The sequence below is a fragment of the Acromyrmex echinatior genome, chromosome 17, assembly GCF_024713525.1.
Source record: "Acromyrmex echinatior isolate Ae372 chromosome 17, ASM2471352v2, whole genome shotgun sequence".
In the NCBI taxonomy this organism is placed as follows: domain Eukaryota; kingdom Metazoa; phylum Arthropoda; class Insecta; order Hymenoptera; family Formicidae; genus Acromyrmex; species Acromyrmex echinatior.
In genome coordinates this window covers 165,574-187,202 of record NC_141868.1, presented here as the reverse complement: position 1 = coordinate 187,202, position 21,629 = coordinate 165,574, and the positions used below count along the sequence as shown (strand labels likewise).

At 35.5% G+C, this 21,629-nt stretch overlaps 1 protein-coding gene across 3 annotated transcripts; it reads right to left on the bottom strand.

The window, feature by feature from the left end:
* Positions 1 to 67: 67 nt before the first annotated feature.
* LOC105150732 (RUN domain-containing protein 1) lies at positions 68 to 6,210 on the bottom strand. 3 transcript variants are annotated; one of them, XM_011064002.2, is made up of 10 exons: positions 5,878 to 6,210; positions 5,567 to 5,822; positions 4,731 to 4,824; positions 4,490 to 4,657; positions 3,580 to 3,760; positions 3,408 to 3,502; positions 2,263 to 3,093; positions 1,948 to 2,045; positions 1,732 to 1,826; positions 68 to 1,446 (listed from the first exon to the last, which is right to left on the bottom strand). In XM_011064002.2, the coding sequence occupies exons 2-10, from the start codon at positions 5,740 to 5,742 to the stop codon at positions 1,340 to 1,342; spliced, it is 1,845 nt and encodes a 614-aa protein (XP_011062304.1). In that variant the 5' UTR covers positions 5,743 to 5,822; positions 5,878 to 6,210; the 3' UTR covers positions 68 to 1,339. The 3 variants fall into 3 exon arrangements, with proteins under 3 accessions (XP_011062304.1, XP_011062305.1, XP_011062303.1); XM_011064003.2 differs by having other exon boundaries at positions 5,567 to 5,807; XM_011064001.2 differs by having other exon boundaries at positions 5,567 to 5,781; positions 5,878 to 6,209.
* Between the last annotated feature and the right edge of the window lie 15,419 nt (positions 6,211 to 21,629).

Below are 21,629 nucleotides of genomic sequence, written 5' to 3'. Positions count from 1 at the left end.
ATCCTCCAGGATACCAGGAAAAAATGATCACCTAAATTATCGATTATCATCTAAATTAAAACGCGAATTGTGGAGTGTGGAATTAAATCAATTATTATAATAATTAACAGGAGATATTATTGTACATGATTACGTTATTACTTGCATCATAAGTATATTTTTTGGAATCGTATGTGCTTTTCTTTATCTATTTATCTACGGAACTAATCTAAAATAATTCATTATATTTTTTTATAAAAAGCAGATTTGGTTTGCATATTTCATATATACATGTTATATTATTCCTTATACTAATTTACATTTGTGTACGTATACATAAAACGCCTTACGATATAAACAGTGTTCAGTGCAAGTCTTTAGTCGCAATATTATGATATTGCATCTCTTTGGTACGCTTCCTCCTAAACATGTCATAAATAGTGATACTCGGCGTAAATGCAAAATATGGAATGGTTCTTTTGAAGTGACTAGCTTCGCTTGATTCAGTTCTTGTAGCTTTAACTTGTGAAATTTATGTTACGATGGGAAATATTTCGATACGTTGTAGATTCCGATTAAGCTCTTTTAAAATTTGCAAGCTATATATATATATATATATATATATATATATATATATACACATATACATACATACATATATATAGTTTGCAAATATGTGTGTGTGTGTGTGTGTGTGTGTGTGTGTGTGTGTGTGGTGTGCGCTGTGTGTGTGTGTGTTTTCTATCTTCACAAGCAAAAACAAAAGTATATTTGTACATTGATAACTGATCTATACAAATACTGATGATACCTTAGAAAATAAATAATTGTTACACCTATTAGTTATTGCAATTCAACTGTCTATATGCATTTGATACAGTGAATACTTAAGGATCTAAGAAAAGAAATGCTTTTGTGATATTAAACTTTAAACGATTCTTTACGCGTCTGTATGCATGACTTATTAGAAATGAAACACTTAAATGTCTCTCGTGAATTGAAAATATGAAGAAAATGTATAAAACATGATTTTTATAATTTTAATTGCTTGAAATATTATTTTTATGCGTAGAAATATTTCATTAAAGAGGATATTAATGATCAATAAAATTCTGAAAGAATTACGTTCAAATATCCTCTGGCATCATTTAATCGCATTCTATCATATTTCTTCGCACTTTTCTAAATCCAAGAGAGCTATTCACACAAGTGTTCTATTTCTAGTGACTTGGCTTGCATACCGTTATCGCTCACTTTTATAATATTATGGCTTGTGTTACAGAAAGTACCTGAAAGTACATATATGTTCTACATCCTACATTTGTCATTTGCACGAAACGATAACGATAAGATTATACAATCAAAACGCGTCTTTGATATTCTGAAATTGTCGCACAGCTAAGTCCACCGGTAGATCGAACTTGTAACTGGTAAGGCGATCCAAAGTGTGAAATGCATCTTGGAAACCTGGAAGTTTCGTTGTGAAAAACACAATTCCGCTTACGTTTAATCTAATTAAAGCCTGTCCAATTTGAGCTTCGAAGTCAAAATGCAAAGCCATCGACGTAAAAAAATTCAAAGTAAGATTTTATGGACTGTAAAGTGTTAATAAGCGTCGCTTAGATGCGTATCAATACTTTACAGTCTCCGAAATCTTATTTATATTGATTTTTTTGCATAAATGGCTTTATATTTTTAGCTCTGGAAGTGAAATTGAATAGATCTGATAAAATTATTCTAATTGTGATGTACCTGTCTTTACAACGTAACTCCACGAGAGATAATAATTTTCCAGAAGACACTGACATTGCAGGATCAACTTCAGCCATATCACGAGTTTATTCGCGCTGAAAATACAACGATAATTCGATAAATTAGTTGTTATTTATAATTAACAGTTAATTATATCATAAATAGCTATGATAGACAATTTAATAGTTTGATTGCAATGTATTATTATTTACTTACTTCAAAGCTGCACATACAAACGCCTTAAAGTGCGAGTCGTAACTTCTCTTGTAAGGACTATGAGAAGTGATGATATTACCTATAGTCGTCAGTAAGCTCTAAACAAACAAGATGAAAAGCAACATTAAACATATAAAGACACATTTTGAAATGTGAAAATTCAGAAAGTCCAGGGAATTATATAGGCGAGAAAAGTTGATCTTCAAAAACTCTATTGCAATAATCAAGAATTTATTTTCTACTTCATCTTTTCTCACCAATTGACGTTAGTTTCCTGGATACTCAATCTCTCGCCTAGAGGTGAGAATAGCCTACCTGTTTCGAAGAAGCTATTCTCCCAGCTGCAAGGTCCAGATTAAAGCTCTGCGACAACTTCTGCGCGGGACTGGAATTGTAACAACGTCCATTTTTGATCTCATAATACTTTAGTATCAACTCCCAGGCGTGCATGAAGTTCGCCGACGTGACGTCGCGTTGCGGGAAGCAGCTGCCGAATGGCACCACGCTGGACCCGGAACGCATCACGTCCGCGGTCAGGCCATGCTGCATGAGATCCTTAACCGAGGTGGCAAGGTGTTTCCTCACGGCGGACGTGAGTTTCGCGTTCGCGTGCGACGGCGAGTCCGAATCGGACGTGTAATCGTTCTCGTTGTCGTCGATGTCGTCGATATCGTCCTCGTCGTCGGGATGACGTTGCAGCTGTTGCTGTTGCTGCGACGTCTCTGCGATCGTCTCCAGCACGTGCTCCACGGCGATGTCCAGTCTGGTGCGCAGATCGCGCCAATTGTGCGCCGGGTTCCTGCTGTTACCGCCGAAGTTCCGACGTACCCGTTCGCTGCCACAACCCAGCTGCGACATCAGGAACATGTGCAGAAGCGCGACCACCTTGCGTACAGTTAGAGTTTTGGTTCGATTAGCTGCACCTGCTTCTTCCTCAATGGATCTTCCACGTTCAAAGCGCCGCTTGGAGCCGTAGGAAGCTGATGATGCACCGGAACCACCAGCGTGTACTGGACACGCGCACGTGCATGCTAAAGTTTCCGTGCTGACTTCTCCTTGAAGATAGTTTATGAAACGCTCCAGATCGGCGATCTGCGTTTTCAACTGAGAGACCAGCTGCTCCTTCATTTTCAATGGGCTGACAATCTGTAATACAAAGGATGCAGTTGTTTTAAATAGTATCTTACAATAGCTTGTCCCAACAACCATTGACTCGTTATCGACTTATTTAAAAATTATTTCTCTATAATAGGAGAATCGCTTTTTTAATCGCTTTGATATATTCACTTTATATATTTTCTTCTGAAGGAAATCTATTCTCTTTTGTTTTTTATTTTCATCATGTTAATTAAAAATTTATTAGTTACTGAGGAGAAATTTATGTGTCAAATTGATGAAAGAACATAAAGTAGTTTTGGGATTAACAATAAGCGTTGATCTCGAGATCGCTTTACACATACTTGACTTATGGCGTAATCGACTTGCCACCTGAGATCATCCGCTGGTAGTTTGCATAGATCATCGACATCGAAGTTTAACTTTTCCTTTAGATGACCTACAAACATCGTCAATTGCTTTATTTCCTTTTCCTCTGCAATACAGATTTTCTATTAGCGATCAATTGGCACTTACTGATTATGATATTTTGCCTCTCCAGGATGACGCTTTGTGGTAGATCGGCGTCGCCAGTCTCGTAGGCGTACTTCTCCAGATCCTCCAACTGAGACTTCAACTGGCTTATCAGTTCTCTCTGCTTCGTTCGTTGCAATGCCATTTTGGATTCGACCTCCGCGTCAGTAATCACACCAGTCACCTAGTTACGTTACATCCAACGCAATTAAAGAGCTATTAAGTGATCGAGCAGCTGTTAAAATTAAATGAATAGCTGTGGAAAAATATCCCCCTCTATAGTTTGTTGTGTTACAGCTGAAAGAAATTTTTTAAATTGTGACAAGAAACGCAAGTATACTATAATCCGCAACTGATCGGAGTGAAGGATCGGATGCGTAAAGGTATTAAAATAAAATGGATAAATAGAGAAAAAATATGTGAAAAACTTTTATTGCATATTCAGAGATAGTATAAAAAGAGTAGAAAATATAAATATGATTTATATCGTATATAAACACAACAAGATACATAATATATAAAATAAATAGAATAAAAGAAGAATAAAATATAAAAATGGCTTTAAAATGACTAGAAAATATATGTAAAGCGATAAAAAAATGTGTCAAAACAATAAAAATGCCACCAAACAAAGCAATAAAAAATTTTAAGGATACTATAAAGTAGGACTCATTTTTTACAGTTTTAAAAGTCCCAAATTTTTAAGAAATTTCTTTTAAGTTAACTCCGAACCTTCAAAGTCAAAAGTGCTTCAAACTTTCAATTAATTTTCAAAATTCGAGTCTTTCAAAATTGTATAAAGTACAGTCCTATCAAAAAGTAATAATAATAGACGGTAGAAAAGTAATAATAATACGATAGAAAATTCGCTTATAGTGAAAAATTGCAAAAAGTTCGCTTTCTAGTGGCTTACGCTTCGACCACAGGATATGGGGGAGATCGGCGTGACAGATCTGCTGTCTAACAATAAGTTATTCGGCACATCCGGTATTCCCCTAAACGCGAATTCCTCCAGCTCTTTGAGCAGCGTCTCCTTCTCGCTGGCTGGCGCGTCCACGATTTGTCGAAGACGGAACTGAACCTACGTATGGATTTCATTAACACACAAGTATAAGACGGCGATTGCAAAGTGAGCTCGTTCTCGACCTTCTCACCTGAGCAAAGTGAGTAGTTAAGGCTATCAGAGATGAGTTCAGCATCTCCTGTTCTTCCTCCAGCATCTTCACTCTCTCCATGTCGTATGCGAGGCTAGCGACACAAAAATCATTTCTAATAAAATCATTTATAATATCATAAATATTGATTATAGATGTACCTATACTTTCTTCTCATTACACGATGTGTAACAATACTAATAATGAGTTTTTTTTCTATTAAAGCAAATATCATTGAAAGTATAAAAAATATTCAAAAATTCAATATATTTTTAAGTTACATAATTTAAACTTAATTTCATGACATTACACTAAATTTAATGTATTTATCATAAAAATTTATGAAATTTAATGTACACGTTTATTACATATAAGTAACTTAATTTTCAGTTAAATCATTCATTATTTTTAATTTCGTTCATAATTACAAGCTTCATTTATATGTAAAGGAAGCATCTCTAAGTGCAGTACAATAAGAAAAGAACAGTAATTGTTTCTAAATTTAATTTTTTACCCTTGCCATATAAAGGAGATATTCAAGTAATCTTTGAAAATTAACGAGAATATCCATCAAAAAGTGATTCAACATATAAATATATAATATATAGAACAGCAGGCAAAAATAATACTTTTTTAATTTGAATTTTTACACTCATATTCAGCATAAAGGGAGTGTATTCTCTGAAAGGAATCTGGGAAAACTAATGAATGTCCATTGGACATCTCGAGTAACTCAGTCAAAGCATATGTTTTTTGGAGAATTGCTTAATCTGAATTTTACGGCAAGCGTTTCGAGAAGAAACTAGGAAGACTTGTGAGGTGCTTCGCAAACTTACTTCTCCATGCTGGCATTGACGTATTTGTACTCGTCCGCGAACTCGTCGCCGTCGTTCGCGCCGACCGGGGCCCATCTCTCCCCGGATGGTCTGCTCTCGCTACTTTCGTCCGAATTCTCGACTTCGTCGCTCTCGCAGAGCGCCCGCGAATGTCGTCGTCGCCGCTCGTCGTCCATCGTCTCCTGGTCGTTATCGCACGGCGCTTCGCCTACCTCCTGCTCGGCAAGGAACAATACACGAGCTGGAGCATATTGATCTGCAAACTACGTTATCGTGTCCTCACATTGCGTCGCATCGCGTCGTCTACGTACCATGACAGCAATTCCGATCAATCCCGATGTCGACCGTTGCTCCGTACACGGTTGCTTTGTCTCGCAGCCCCAAATTTCCGAGCGAAAAACGAGCGTTTAAATCCTAAACTCCTCTCTCATGTCCAAATCATTATTAATTGACCACCTGCGCACGTGTACGACTAAGACGCCAGCAGACGTCAGCAGACGTCAGTGGTACAGGTCCGCACAAAAGTGAATTAAATGCAATTGAATGAACTGTCACAGCCATGCCATGCATAGATCTATACAGATATTGTAGATAGACTACGCATTCATGGGTGACAGCTGACGACACATCAAAGAAAAAAGATATATATATATATACACATGACATTTCTTTCATCACGCAAACAATACGTCAGGTAAAGTCTGGAGTAGAGACCTTTGCGTAAGGGAGTAAGGCCCTGTGTACAATATATAGAAGGAATTAGGAATAAAGAATAAACGATTTCAACCTATCAGAAACCGTGTATTACGATGTATCCAATTTCTGATAGGTTGAAAGTTTATTCTTTATTCCTGCTTGCATTGTGTGCAGGGCCTAAGACTTACTATACCAATTGTATTTTAAGTCCGGATTCCGGATTTACAATAGATGTTTTAAGTCTTAAGCCGTAAGAAATTGACCAATTACAATCGAATGCGAAGAGAATAATTGACTATTGTCCGTATTTATAGTCAGACCTTGTACTTAAGGCTTCCTTAAATTATCTTTAGATGCTTTACGAATTATTTCATTGGCTATTGAGCATCTAAGGATAAATTTGAGGAAGCCAAGTATAAGGTCGGACTATAAATACGGGCATATGGGTCTGAGCACAAGAATTGTTGTAACACTTACTTAGAGACTTAAGTTGTAGATGTAAGTAACGCACAAGCTTTGGCGTATGACGTACAACTTATTGTCGTGTCTCCAAGAGCAATAAATCGTATGTCTTTAATTTATTAGCGTTTTCGACCCGACCGAGCATTTTGCATTAACTTGCGTTGAAGTAATGATGTTTCGTGCTCTCTCTTATTGGTAGAGCGTGTAACGTCAACCAATAGCGAAGCATTTTCTAACCCAAGTTGATGCAAATCTGGTCGGGCCAAAAACGCTATAAGTCTAAGTAAGTGTATGACAATTCTTGTGCTCAGACCCAATCAATAGGGTCCGGGACACAATTTAAGTATGTACAGTATGGACACTAAATTTTTTATGTAGTCTCCAATTTTTAGTGAGCATGCGTCGATTTCCAACCGGGAATATGGGTGCCTTCAGTAAGTTGAAATTGCAGGTTAGATTAGATGGCTGGATCGCCTTCCCATAAAATATAATTAATCCTTTCTACAATATCATGTGAGACTCGTGGCACAGTATAAGTACATACAGTATGGACACTGAGTGTCAGCATCTTTGATGTTGATTCCCAAGTTACATGACTCGCTGCTATGTTGTGGGTTGGAAAGGGCGCTTATAAATTTGAGTTTTTATAAAGCTACAGAATAATTTTTCTAAAAAAAAGACAATTCGATCGTGTCATGAAAATTGTTTATAGCGAGTATATTTTTAAATTAAAAAATTATATAATAATATAATGTTAACGAACTCATTATATAAAAATAATATTCACATTAATAATAATAATAATAATAATAATAATAATAATAATATTAAACAATAATAAGTAAATTAAAAATAATAATTGATTAAATACTATATGAAAATTGTAATTGAATAATTATGTATGAAAAATAATATATTGCATGAAAATTGTAATTTGATGGAACCATTATGTGTCGAATTCAATTTCTACCTCATTTTAGCTTATTCTGTCTGAAAAAATGCACATGGATTTCGAATTCACCCGAAGGGTAAAATCACATAGTGCGGAATAGGACTACGGAATAGAGAATGCGTTATTGAAATAATCATTCAGCGCTATTCCAGCGCTATTCCAGCGCATTTAATATTGCGGGATAGCGAGTATATCATTGTTTTTGTTAATAAACCGTCATATTTTAAGATAATTTGATGCTGATTGATATGATAGAATTGCATAATGTTGAGACGAATGAAGCAAAATGATAAAATATAAGTGCATAAATATAGATATCAAGATCAAAAAAACAATGATTCATTACGTGCGATTTTAGTGTGTCCTTTTCTGCACTTTTTCACGCCAGTTGCTTCTATGAGTTCTCTATTTCGCAGTCGTTTTCCGCACCGTGTGATTTCACCCTAAAGCTGGGTTCATATCTTGACGAAAAAACGGAAAGCGGAAAAGCGGAAGTCAATCAAAACTCGCGGAAAAACAAAAAGCAGATAAGAATGTACCGCCTACTACTACCGCGAGTTCCGATCCGCTTTTCGCTTTTTTGTCAAGGTGTGAACCCGGTCTAAATCTCCGTCGTCTCTATCTATGAATATCGCATAAGATTTAAAGGCTGCCAACTATAAAACGCGAAACATAGGGCATAATATTGGGTCATCTAAAAAGTATCCGCGGTTTTTTGTCACTAGATGTGTGTTGATGGTCATATATCTGTGACAAGACACATTTAGTGACAAAGTACCGCGGATATTTTTTAGATGACCCAATATGTTTGTATTAAAAATTGTCTTAAATAATGTCTTAAGATGTTAATACAGTCCTCCGATTTACTTATGACATCTTAAGATTGTATTAAGACAGTCATAAATGTAAAAATCGTATGTAATATATAAAAATAATATGTAAAAGTAATATGTAAAAATAGAAATGTATTGGGTCATCTAAAAGTATCCGCGGTTTTTTGTCACTAGATGTGTTGACCATCAAGTGACAAAAAACCGCGGATACTTTTTAGACCCAATAAAAATTTCTATAGAAAGAGAAAAAGTATGTTAAACAAGGAAAGATTCAGTACCAATTTCATGACGCGAAACAGGTCGGTATTCATAGTCGATTCTTACATTTAAGACTGTTCTTAAGTACAGTCTTAAGATGTTATAAGTCAATCTGAGAACTGTATTAGCATCTTAAGACATTATTTAAGATAGTTTTAAAATAAAAATGGATTATGAATATCGCCCCATGTTTAGCGTTTCACAGTTGGCAGGTTTTTCCCCTGACGCGACATTCATAAATAGAGACGGTGGAGATTTAGAGAGAGATGCTTGCAAACTGAACACACCATGTTATCCCTTTCACCATGGGTATCAGGTAAGGAATAAAAAACGTTTTAATGCAAGATAAAAATGGCGTCCCATATTGTTTACATGGAAGTATTAGAATCGCGTGATGAAAATGAATGCAATTTTATTAAAAAAAATTCTTAAAGAATTGACTAGACGCGGCGGCCATGTTGACGTCAGAAACGAGAACGTTAATTTATGTTGCGTGTCATTTTTAAATAAAGACAATTTGAATGAAACGAAATGACGAGATCACTTTAAAAATCACTTGTAAAAATCGATGAAAACTATTCTTTCCTCCCTTAACAATCAGTAAATGGTCGTAAAAAGCACTTAAAGTGAGTTTATATTCCGGCATAAACAGACGGTCAGATAGAGATGCCTAGCAATACGAGTATCCACCGCGCTCAAGAGATCGTCGAGCAAATAGATATCCGCTTGTCTATAAACCACCCTCGCGAGATTGATTCGCGCTCTTTGGTCATCAGACAGAGGTACACCTCTATCGCCGACCATTGTCATGTCTCCCTGTGGAAATTGTCGGAAATCCTTCGTCAAGGCACACGTTTGCTACCTGAAACATTTGCCAATTGATCGAAAAGAAATTTTAAAGAATGTTAAAAATTTCAAAATTAGTAAATATTAGACATTTTTCTTTTATCTGACTTAAATCACATAAAAATTAAAGATTCAGAAAAATTCATAACTCTTGCTAAAATATTGTACATTTTCTTTTATATCCAGTCACAAAAACGTAATTCATATTTAATGATTGATGAATGGTAAATTGAAGGATCTAATTGTAAGAATTGTAAGAATTTACTAGTTACATATAAAAATTCTTGATACTAACGTGCAATAGCAGGAATATATAAACACTGTACAATATCCGCAACAATTACTTTGGACCATGAAAATTATCTGCATGTAGCCTTGTCGTAGGACTGGCCAAACAGTATATTGTTCCTTACAATACCACCGAAAAGCCAGGGTTCTTGACTGGCATAAGAGATACACAAATTCGGATTGTTCATGAAGTATCCAGTGGATAAATTGCTCGGAAAATTATACTTCGAGGAGCCCTGAGTAAGGATTACGGAACCTGCGCTGGGATTTAATTCCTTCAGTAGTAGATGTTATAGACGATTTGCCACAGCCTACTGCAGCGATTACAGCACACAATTGACCTGATAGTTAAGTTGATATTGCACAAAGTCGGCGGCAATTGACCACTGATCCAATTGGCGGAAATCCACTGAAACTTTACGTACTGGAAGGTCAGCTAATCTTTGATGTTCAGACAGAACGATATTCATTTCTGTATAATATTTTATTATAATTTATGTTATTTATTTAATTTATTTTTAATTTTTATGTTTATGAGTAAGGATATTGAATGAGTTAATATTATAATCAGACTAGGGTGTAATTATTATTTAATAATATTAATAATGTTAAAATTTTTGAATTTTAGATTTAATATTTATATGTTTAAATGAATATATAATAAGATAAAGTTATTAATATATTAATAGTATGGGAGACCGGGAATAGTAGATTCATTTTTCAGTTTCGAATTTTTACAGACGAAATTAAGAGACTTATCGGAAAAATGAATTCTACATCAGTCACTACATACATTTGACTATCTAATAATATTTTAATAATAAGAGAAAACTAATATGAAAAAAATGCATTTTTCTAATGCATTCCATCTGATTGAACTAGCCCCGGGGTAAGGTAACTAATGATACGGAGTAATTTGATTAACATTATTAATGAAGGTTACTATATATTTAATCTTTACAGATCAAAGCTTTCATAAAAATATATTTTAAACACAAACATATTTATAAAATAAAAAAAGTATACCTTGTTATTAGATAACAATTTATCTAATCCGAATCCAGTTATCCGAATTACAGTTATAATAAACATAATAAGTTGCTTTTTATTTAGAATGTGTCTATACATGTTTATAGAATTATTCTTTTAATTATTCTTAATGTTTTCACATTGTTATTACTACTTTTATTACACTTAAAAGTAATTTTACAAAAATAAGAAGGATATATGAACATATATGGACATATTTCATATACAATTATATATGTTTATGAATATTTATACATGTTATGTATAAATGATCATATAATTTATATTATGTATATTTATAAATATTTAAACATATTAATGCATATTTTTATTATTAAAATTCAGTAAACCTACAAAATTGCATTATAGATGCATTTAAAATAAAAAAGAATACTCTCTAAATTCTTTTGAGTGAAATTTCAAAGAGAGTGAAAATACAGCTATGTATGGAACAGAGTGAAATCGTCCTGGTAAAAAAGTTGATAGAGAACATTTGAGAACTATAGGATTTTTATCAATTTGTATTGTTTTTCTGTAAGTTTGTACCATTTTCTATTGTTAACTTTGCGATAACATCACGATTGATCAAATGAATTCTATCATATTCTATCATATGAATTCTATCATATTTTATTAGATTTTAGATTCCTATAAGATTCCTATAAGATCTAATTCAAATTAATGAATTTACAAACCATATTCAAAATGATAGAATTTTTCTATCGTTCTCTATCGACGTCTTTATCAGGGCGTAGCGAATGACAGATTTTCTAACCTAATAAACTTTAACGATTAATATTTCGATTTTAAGGCAGAACAATGCTTCTTTTTGCTAAATTCGTTTGTTTCGAGTAAAAATATGTCAAATGAACCTAGTTTTATCGAGACGTATTGGATGTGAGGGAATCAAACTTATAATATTTACCACTGAGGTAAATTTCTTTAGAGGAATGAAATATTGCCATTCTTTTTCAAGAAGTGAAACATTTTTACTCTTTTTCAAGACTATATTTTCATTCTTTTATAGTGAGATTTCATTCCAAAAAGTTTAAGAGTAGATACTATCAGAATCGTCACTAAATTAGTCATATAGCCCCGTGTTGTGATTACCTTACTAGTCTCATCCATTCATTTTTTAAAAACATTAACATTATATGACAAAGACAGATAAACAAAAAAAATCTGTTGGACCTTATTAAGTAAGAACTACATTTACTATCTAAATGGAAATCAAATATCTCAGACAATTATACGATTGTAGAACAAAAACTTTAAGAATAAAAATATTCACTTACGATTTTTTTAAATTGTAGTGTAATTTCTAATACAGACGCGTCCGCCTTGAGATCTCACAATAGATTGAGCGGCAGTCGCTGCTGTGTGTTCAGACACGTTTACGTGTGTGTTTATAACGTAGCCTCGATTATTCTACTTATAGTTTACTGACTCCGGTCTCCCTTATTGGTGATATTTTCTTTATATATAGATTTAATTTAATTTTATTTAATATTTGAAATTAAGTTAATTTCTCCTATTTTTAAATTATTTATTGATGAGAGGAATTCCGAACATGTTAGAGCTTCATATTATATTGAGTCATCTAAAAAGTATCCGCGGTTTTTTGTCACTAGATATGTGTTGATGGTCATATATCTAGTGACAAAAAACCACGGATACTTTTTAGATGACCCAATATAATAATATATATATATATTACTAATTTCATTTCCTTTATTATATATTAGGTGTACAAAAAAGTTCTGAGCTTTTTTTTGTAAAATTCAATCAAAACATCGTATGTAATCGTACGGAAATGGCTTGCTGCGTAACGCCAAGCTGTTCTGCAAGCTCCTTTTCAGTTTGCGCAGAGTTTATATCCAGCAGTGCTTGCAATTCGTCCGTTTCAATCTTTTCAGAGCGTCCAGCACGCGATTCATCTTTAAGACTGAAATCTCCTTGGCGAAACTTTTGATACCGTCTTTTACATGTAGCATGACTTACAGCGTTCTCTCCATATGCAGCACAAATCATTGCAATGGCTTCAGCAGCATTTTTCTTCAGATGAAACGCGAAGTGGATGGAAAATCGAATATGCTCTTTTGTTATTGCCATCGTGAACACTACTGATTTTTGAGATTATGTGCATCAAACGCCAAACCGTATGGCATTTTAGAAGGCCAAATGTTAACGCTTTAAAACCGCAAAAGGGCGGGAAGATATATAAAATTTAAATTGTTATTTCGGTTGTATCAAATCTAAAGCTCAGAACTTTTTTGTACACCTAATATATACATGCGACAAATATGTTCCCGGACACGAACCACATCTCAGCAACCAGTGGCGACATCTGTGCGTTCAAACATGCATTTTAAAGGTTGAACATTTTGCTATCATCTGTCAAAGTTTCATTCATTTCGGTTGACATATAACAAAGATATGACAGTTCATGTTTTTGCAACAAGATTTTGGTCGAGATAGAAATTTTAATATGAAACAAAGAGCAGTGATTAAATTTAACGCAAGACTTGGTAAAAGTGCATCAGAAACATTCCGATCGATGCAACAAGTTTACGGCAGTCAATGTCTAGGTCATACAGCTGTTTTTGAATGGCATAAGCGTTTTTTGGAAGGCAGAGAGACCCTTGAAGATGACAAAAAATCAGGACGGCCAATTTTGGTTCGAACACTCGAAATGATCGAAAAAGTACGTAATTTTGTTGCAAACGATCGCAATGCATCACTAAAAATGATGGAGGAGGCTTTAAATATCAGTAGAGAAACGATTCGAACCATATTACATGAAGATTTGGGTAAAACGAAGGTTTGTGCGAAGTTTGTTCCGTACACATTAAGAAGCGATCAAAAATCAGCGAGAATCAATTATTCCAGAGACATCGTTGCAGCCGCAAAAAATAATTCAAAATCAATTCTTCCTAAAATCAATTGTTACTGGTGATGAAACATGGTGCTTTCAATATGATCCAGAAACTAAGCGTCAAAGTGCGGAATGGAAGTCAAAAAATTCACCACAAGCAAAAAAGTACGAAAAGTTCCATCAAAAATCAAGACAATGCTCATCACATTCTTTGATAGCAAAGGTATTATCCACAAAGAGTTTGTTCCAACTGGCCAAACAATTACTGGTGCATACAGGTATTATCTCGAAGTTTTAAAGCGATTGATGGGCAGAATTCATCGTATTCGCCCCGAATATCGTGATCCAGAAGATTGGTCTTTGTTGCATGATAATGCACCGAGTTACACTTCATTGATTGTCCGTCAATGTTTGGCTCGAAATCGTGTCTCTGTGTTAAACCATCCACCATATTCACCTGATTTGGCCCCCTGCGACTTCTCATTATTTCCAAAATTGAAATTGAAATTGAAAGGACGCTTTTTTGATGACATTCCGACCATCCAATCAGCTTCTACACAAGCACTAGAGGCAATTCCGCAAACTGAGCTAGAACATGCATTTGAATCACTATTGAATCGCTGTAACAAGTGTATTGAAGCCAGAGGAGAATATTTTGAATAATAAAACCAAAAAATATGCATATTGTTGTTTTAATTATGATTTTCAGGCCCTGTTCGTGAACATATTTGTCGCACTGTGTATACATGAAAATTTCATATTGCGTAGTTCGAGTAACTTTATCTACTACTTGAATTGTAGCATAAGCATTTTTTTCCTTTAGCGGATAAAGTTATAGGATCACGTAGATGATGTAAATATTTATCAGGTGTATGCATAAGTTTTTTCCGATTTAACTAAGAGATGGCGCCAGCGAAAAGTACGCAGCGTATTAATTTGACACATACGCCATTTTGTTCGTCTGACATTTAACTATAAACACACACAAGTTGAGTCCGCCAAAAACTAGCGTCTTTGTTTTATCGTTCAGTGATCATGTCGAGTTTTGTGCCTGAAAAAGAACATTTGCGGCACGCATTGCTTTTTTTATTTAATCAAAAGAAAAAGGCTGTTGAAAGTCATTTGCTGGTAGAAACATATGGTGAACACGCTCCATCGATTAGAACATGTGAGACATGGTTTCGACAATTTAAAAATGGTGATTTCAATGTGAAAGACAGTGAGCGCTCTGGTAGACCACAAAAATGCGAAGACGAGCAATTGCAGGAGTTATTGGATGAAGACCCAACTCAAACTCAACGGCAATTAGCAGAAGCATTACATGTATCACAAGAAACAATCAGCAGATGTTTACGAGCAATGGGAAAGATCAATAAACTCGGTAAATAGGCCACACAATTTGAATGAACGTCAAATGGAAAATCGCAAAGTCACTTGTGAAATGCTGCTTCAACGCTACGAAAGGAAATCATTTTTGCATCGAATTGTGACGGGTGACGAAAAATGGATTTATTTTGAAAACCCGAAGCGGAAAAAATCATGGCTTTCATCTGGCGAAGCCGGTCCATCAACACCAAGGCCAAATCGCTTCGGCAAGAAGACCATGCTCTGTATCTGGTGGGACCAGAGCGGTATTGTGTATTATGAACTCTTGAAGCCTGGCGAAACCATTAATACACAACGCTATCGCCAACAAATGATTAATTTAAATCACGCATTAATCGAAAGTCGACCGGAATGGGCCAGAAGACATGGCAAAGTGATTTTGTTACACGACAATGCTCCGTCTCACACAGCAAAACCAGTGAAAGACACCTTGAAATCGCTTGGATGGGACATCCTTCCGCACCCGCCGTACTCCCCAGACCTGGCGCCATCTGACTATTACCTCTTCGCATCAATAGGGCACGCTCTCGCAAAGCAGCACTTCAGCAATTTCGAGGAAGTTGGAAAATGACTCGAATGGTTTGCCGCAAAAGACAAGCAGTTTTTCTGGCATGGTATTCATAAATTACCTGAAAGATGGGCGAAATGTGTAGAAGCCGATGGCCAATATTTTGAATAAAAAAAAATTAATTTCCCTTGAAAATTACGTGTTTTTTTTTTACCAAAAAACCGGAAAAAACTTATGCATACACCTGGTAGATAATACGCGAATATCTATAGTAGATGTTTTTGACATTTATTTTACTTTGTGATATTTGCAATAACATTCAATAAATATCTAAGCCGATTAGGTATTCGGCGGATTTTTGTCCGCAGATTGATGCTCAGCAATCAATGAAATAATTCGTAGAGCATCTGAAGATAAATTTAAGGAAGCCTTAAGGCCTGAATACGAGCAATAGATATACTATATATATATATCTATTAGATATGTCTACCCATGATATGTACATCATATATCATATATATCCCTGAGTATCGTAAAATAGGATAATTTTGGCCGAAATTTGGGGTAACTTTGATTCAAAGAATCTCTTAAAGAATTAATTACTTTGGAAAATTGGATCTCTATGAATTAGGTTTTTTTTATAATGTAGCTTATAATGTGACAAATAAAAGAGATTCGGGTTCAAGTCTTGGCCGAGGTAATATTTTTTGCAATAAATTTATTAACAGTTTCAACATATTAATATCTTTGTAATATGATACTCGATGGTAGCATCAAATTATTAAAATTGTTTGTCAATTTAATCGCGATTACTAGAGTGGTTTTAATTGCGTCTATAGTCCGGAAAAATTCAGCACGCAGTTCGAAAAGACTATAACATGGTATATATGCAAGTACATATATACTACATGGGCTGAAAAGTCCCGAGATTTTTAATGAAAACAAGCGTTTTTTGTGCAAAGTTATATTTATTCCTCAACATAGTTGCCTTCGAGGGCGATACACTTGGTATAGCGATTTTCCAACATTTCGATGCCCTTTCTGTAGTACGAAACGTCCAAGCCTTCGAAATACGCCTCGGTTTCCGCGATGACTTCCTCATTCGATGTGAATCTCTTTCCCTGGAGCCACCGCTTGAGGTTTGGGAACAGATAATAGTTGCTGGGGGCCAAGTCTGGAGAATACGGTGGGTGAGCAACCAATTCGAATCGTAATTGGTCCAATTTGACCATCGCTTTCAAGGACGTGTGTGACGGTGCGTTATCGTGATGGTACAAAACTTTTTTCTTCGCCATATGGGGCCGTTTTTTTCTTTATTTCGTCGTTCAATTTGTCCAATAACGCTGCATAATACTCTCCCGTAATTGTTCTTCCCTTCTGCAGGTAATCGATGAAGATTATGCCATGCGCATCCCAAAAAACGGAGACCATAATCTTCCCGGCCGAGCGTTGGTCTTTTGGCCGCTTTGGTCGGCTTTCGTGGCTTTTCAGCCACTCTGCAGACTGCCTATTGGATTCAGGCGTATGGTAATGGACCCACGTTTCATCGATCGTCACAAAACGTCGAAAAAAGTCCGCTCGATTACGCTGCAACAACGCCAAACCGACCGTTGAATCATCAACGCGCTGCTGTTTTTGATCGATGGTCAGCAAACGCGGCACCCATCGTGCCGATAGCTTTTTCATCTCCAAAACATCGTGCAAAATGTATCCCGCCCGTTCTTTTGAGATGCCCATGGCTTCAGTTAACTCGCGCAACTTCACTTTACGATCACTCAAAACGATTCGATGTACTTGCTTTGCGATTTTCGCATTCGTAGCCTCTTTTGGTCTTCCAGAGCGAGGTGCGTCTTCGGTGCTTGTACGACTCATTTTAAATTCACTAAACCATCGATAAACTGTTGTTCTCGAAGGAGCAGATGTGGGATAACATTTCTGCAACCATTTCAATGATTGTTCAGAAGTTTTTCCCATCAAAAAACAATGTTTGATCAAGATACGATATTCCTGTTTTTCCATTTTTTTTTACGAAGGCGAAAGTAACGCCATTTAAACGACTGTAGCTTGTAAACGAATGAACGAAATGTCATGAAACTTCATACATAAACTAATGATAGATGAATCTCTCGAAATGAATCATGTTCATTTTCTAGTGGCACCACCTATTGAAAAATCCCAGGACTTTTCAGTCCATGTAATACAAATCATACATTTTTTACGTTTTTCTTTGGATCCAAATGACCCGTTGATACAATCAAGGGTTAAAGACACTTTAAGATGTCTTATGTCTTAATTTGAATCTTAAAATTAAAGATAACTTTGGATCTCAAATATATCCTGTCTATTTATCCTGACTGGACCAAAGTTATTCCATTTTATGATGTATTCTTACATGACGCAAAGGAAACGATTATGAGAAGAATTCCTTTGTGGAATTGTTACATTGAACGAGAGATCTCATAAAGATGAAATTCGATTTTTTTTTTGGATGCACTTAAGATCGATCAGGAAAGTGGCGCTTGGCTACAGTTTCTTGAAATTCCCGTTTACTAACACTCGAACAGGCAACGCCGAGGTCGACGTTGACCGTGACTGAAGCAGCGAGGAAGGAAGGAAAGAAGGAAGGGTTTGGAGCGCGTTATAAATGTCACGCATACCTACTTATTACTCTAACGAGCGGACGCTTTTGCACAGCGCAGCTTCGCGGCACGCGTGCCTTCAATCACGGAACACTCGATGATTTATTGACGCATCACGCGCGATTCCTCAAGAGGCTCAAGAGTACATCTAGTCTATGCGTCTCTGATTGTTTTATCGATTTGCTTCGTTAAATTAAACCGCTTGTTCCTCGATCTTTAGACATGATTTAATGATTTAATCTCCTCGCTATAAGATGCGAAGAAAATGTCCTATACTTCTGCAATGTCGAGAGATTCTTTCTTGATTATTCTATTTTGTTGGCGAATTATCAAGTCTAACTCTAAGAGAAAGCACCGGCTTTTGCGTAATACATAACGCAATCATGAGAGAATCAATCAATCCTTTATTTTCGTCCCCACTTCCAGTACGTTAAGTGTTATGCAAATTCTGTGCTGCAGCCTTTATACTGCGACCAACATTCTTCCTATATTGAAGAGGACCTAAACCGAGGGTCAAAATGTATGTGCTATAATTTGATTTATTTGATTAATTGTCTCGATCAGATATTGATTTTCATCAACTTTGTCTTTGACTCTAAAAGGAATTTTATTTCTTTCTTGGTCAAAAAATTAATGTTTTTTTCAAAGATTCGTAGCTCAAAATTTTTCATTTTCTGAAATTTGAAGAATTCTCCTACAGCTCCTCTACGATTCAAAAGTGCATGATTTGAATTAACTTGCAATTAGAAACTAATTAGATTCTGCTTAAAATTGACTCATTAGTTTTTAAAACAACAAACTAATGGATCAATTCTAAGCAAAATCGTAAGGTTCGTAATTTGTTCTCGTAAAACTTGTAAAAACATGACTGATATGTAACTTTTTGTATAAATCTACGTGTAGGATCACTTTAAAGACCCTAACAGATATATGTATCGAGGCGTAGGTTTTCAATGTGACACTCGTTAACTTAGCTCAAAAACAATAATGTCCTTTTTCACGCGTCTATCCTGAGAGTCCTCACTCAGTCTGTGCACCCTCTCGTGGGGTCGCTGCCTTAGCTCTAGTGTCCGCACCGCTCGAAGGGAGAGAATAGCTCTAGAGAGCGCGCGCAGCTTGAATTCGCATACAGTTATAGAAATTAAGATCCCCACATACGATTTCTCGTAAATGTTAATTTTAAGGAAAGCCTTAAAAATCTTTTACTTCTTAGAAAACAATGAACGACATAAGACATAAATCAGTTCAATAATTTTTACTTTCCCATTTGCAGGAAAAATTGCATTAATTTTTCCCAAATAAGCAAGAATCTATATCTGTAAGAATATTGCATAAAATTATAAGCACTTTAAGTTCTGAGTACTCGCGACCAAAGCAAGGGAGATTATTTTTCACAATATTTTCGAAATATTTTTACAACACATTGCTGAAGTAATTAAAAAAAAATCTATGAAATGTCTTTGCAACATTATATTGCAATGTCACTTCAAGCTTCTATGTTGTAATGATCAGTATTTTTTGTAGTAAACCAGATTAAATTATTTCTTTTAGGAAATATTTTGAAGACGCGTTTTTGACTGAGAGATTCTTACGAAACATTCTTTATCCCAGGAGGAGAATTATATAACATGTTCGACGACGAAGCGATACCGGAACCTGCAGCCGCCACGACGCCAGAGGAAATCCCCGCTGAGATACAAGCAGTGAATGGCAAAACAGAAATAAGGAAGAGCCCGCAACCGCCACTGCTGTCGCCGCCTCCGCCGACATTGCCACCGTCGCTCATCAGCAAGGTAAAACAAGAGCGCGAGGACTCGCCGACGAAAATCTGGACAGCAGCAGGAATGGGCCGCGCTACTGCCGCTCCTGTGACATTAGCTTCAACTACCTGAGCACCTTCATTGCTCACAAGAAATTCTACTGCTCGAGTCACGCCAGTGAGGCGAGTAACAATAATAATAACAATAATAACAATAACAACGCCAGCGGTCATCCGACGACGCCGCCGATCGGCAGGACCGAGGCGTCGGTGCTCTAAATCACCGAAATTCCGCAGACGTGACAACATGTCTTCCCCGTTTCTTTTCCCAGAGGATCTCCTATTGCTTTTTAGGACGCTTTGAAATAAAATTTCGAAATTCTATTAGGTGCGCAACTAAGTTCTCGCATTATTTTGATGGCATTTTCATCAAAATAACAGCGAGAACTTAGTTGCGCACCTAATAACTTCTGAGATTTTCTATTCTTGCTTCAAGAATTAATTTTTGATTAAAAAAGGAGAAACATTATATTCTAAATAATTGTCGCGAATTTTTCGAATAAATTTTGTTACTTATGTATAACGGTCATATTTTTGTAATCACTATGATCTAATTAATTTAATCCTGGGAAATATTTACAAAATCTATTTAGTGAAGATCTACTACGTTATGTCTACTTCTGTATATCGTATTTTTTAACAGAGATTCCAGGAAGTGAAAGAGAGATGGAACATGTCGAAAACGCGACGATTAAAAATGGGGACTGTTTATTGTTGCCAGTTTATACACAATATAATGAGCGACTATCAGACTTCTTCAATTAGTTGAATATTACGTTGTGTGATTTTTATTGATCCAGGTACCGTACGTGCTCGCGAAGCAAAACGAGCCATCCCTTCGTCGCAGGGCGCATGTAAATGTAATATAAATTAGAATTAAGACCAGTGTTATATGTATACGCAATGTACTACTCATATCATACGATGAGCTCGTTAATTAATTAAAAAGGAAAAAACACTGATAATGAAAAAATACCGATAGTTGTCCGCGCGGCGAATTCCATGGCGCAAAAGAAAGAGAGAGAAAGAGAAAGAGAGAATGGGTATGTGAAAAAGAAAACTTCGAGAAGCGAAATCGTGAAGAGGATTTCTTGCAAGAGACAAATAGTCTCGTCACATCGACTGGATTTATTCCCTTCGTAACATTGTTGTCCGAGGCACCTTCACCTGATGAAAGAACACGTTTATATATAATTATTATATATCACACGACGGTTGAATTTAATGTCAGCTATATGTAATTCTGCGTTTTAAGAATATTGTGAATTTACTGAAGATGGTCAGATTGTGGCCGAAACGTCTAATGTTTTATTATTGTAATGATAATTAAATATCACAAACAATATCTTGTGCTGTGGTTTTTTATGCTTTTCTTTTCATACGTTTTGATTTATAAATCGCGTTCGTTTTTATGATGTAATTTAAATATATATGTATTATTTATATGTATTATATATATTAATTATAGTTAA

Bases quoted from the DNA above. Each gene is read 5' to 3' on its own strand.
- LOC105150732 (XM_011064001.2), bottom strand. The intron at 4,658-4,730 runs GTGAGAAGGTCG...ATCCATACGTAG, and splicing joins TAACTACTCACTTTGCTCAG to GTTCAGTTCCGTCTTCGACA. The intron at 1,827-1,947 runs GTAAGTAAATAA...TTGTATTTTCAG, and splicing joins TTTGTATGTGCAGCTTTGAA to CGCGAATAAACTCGTGATAT.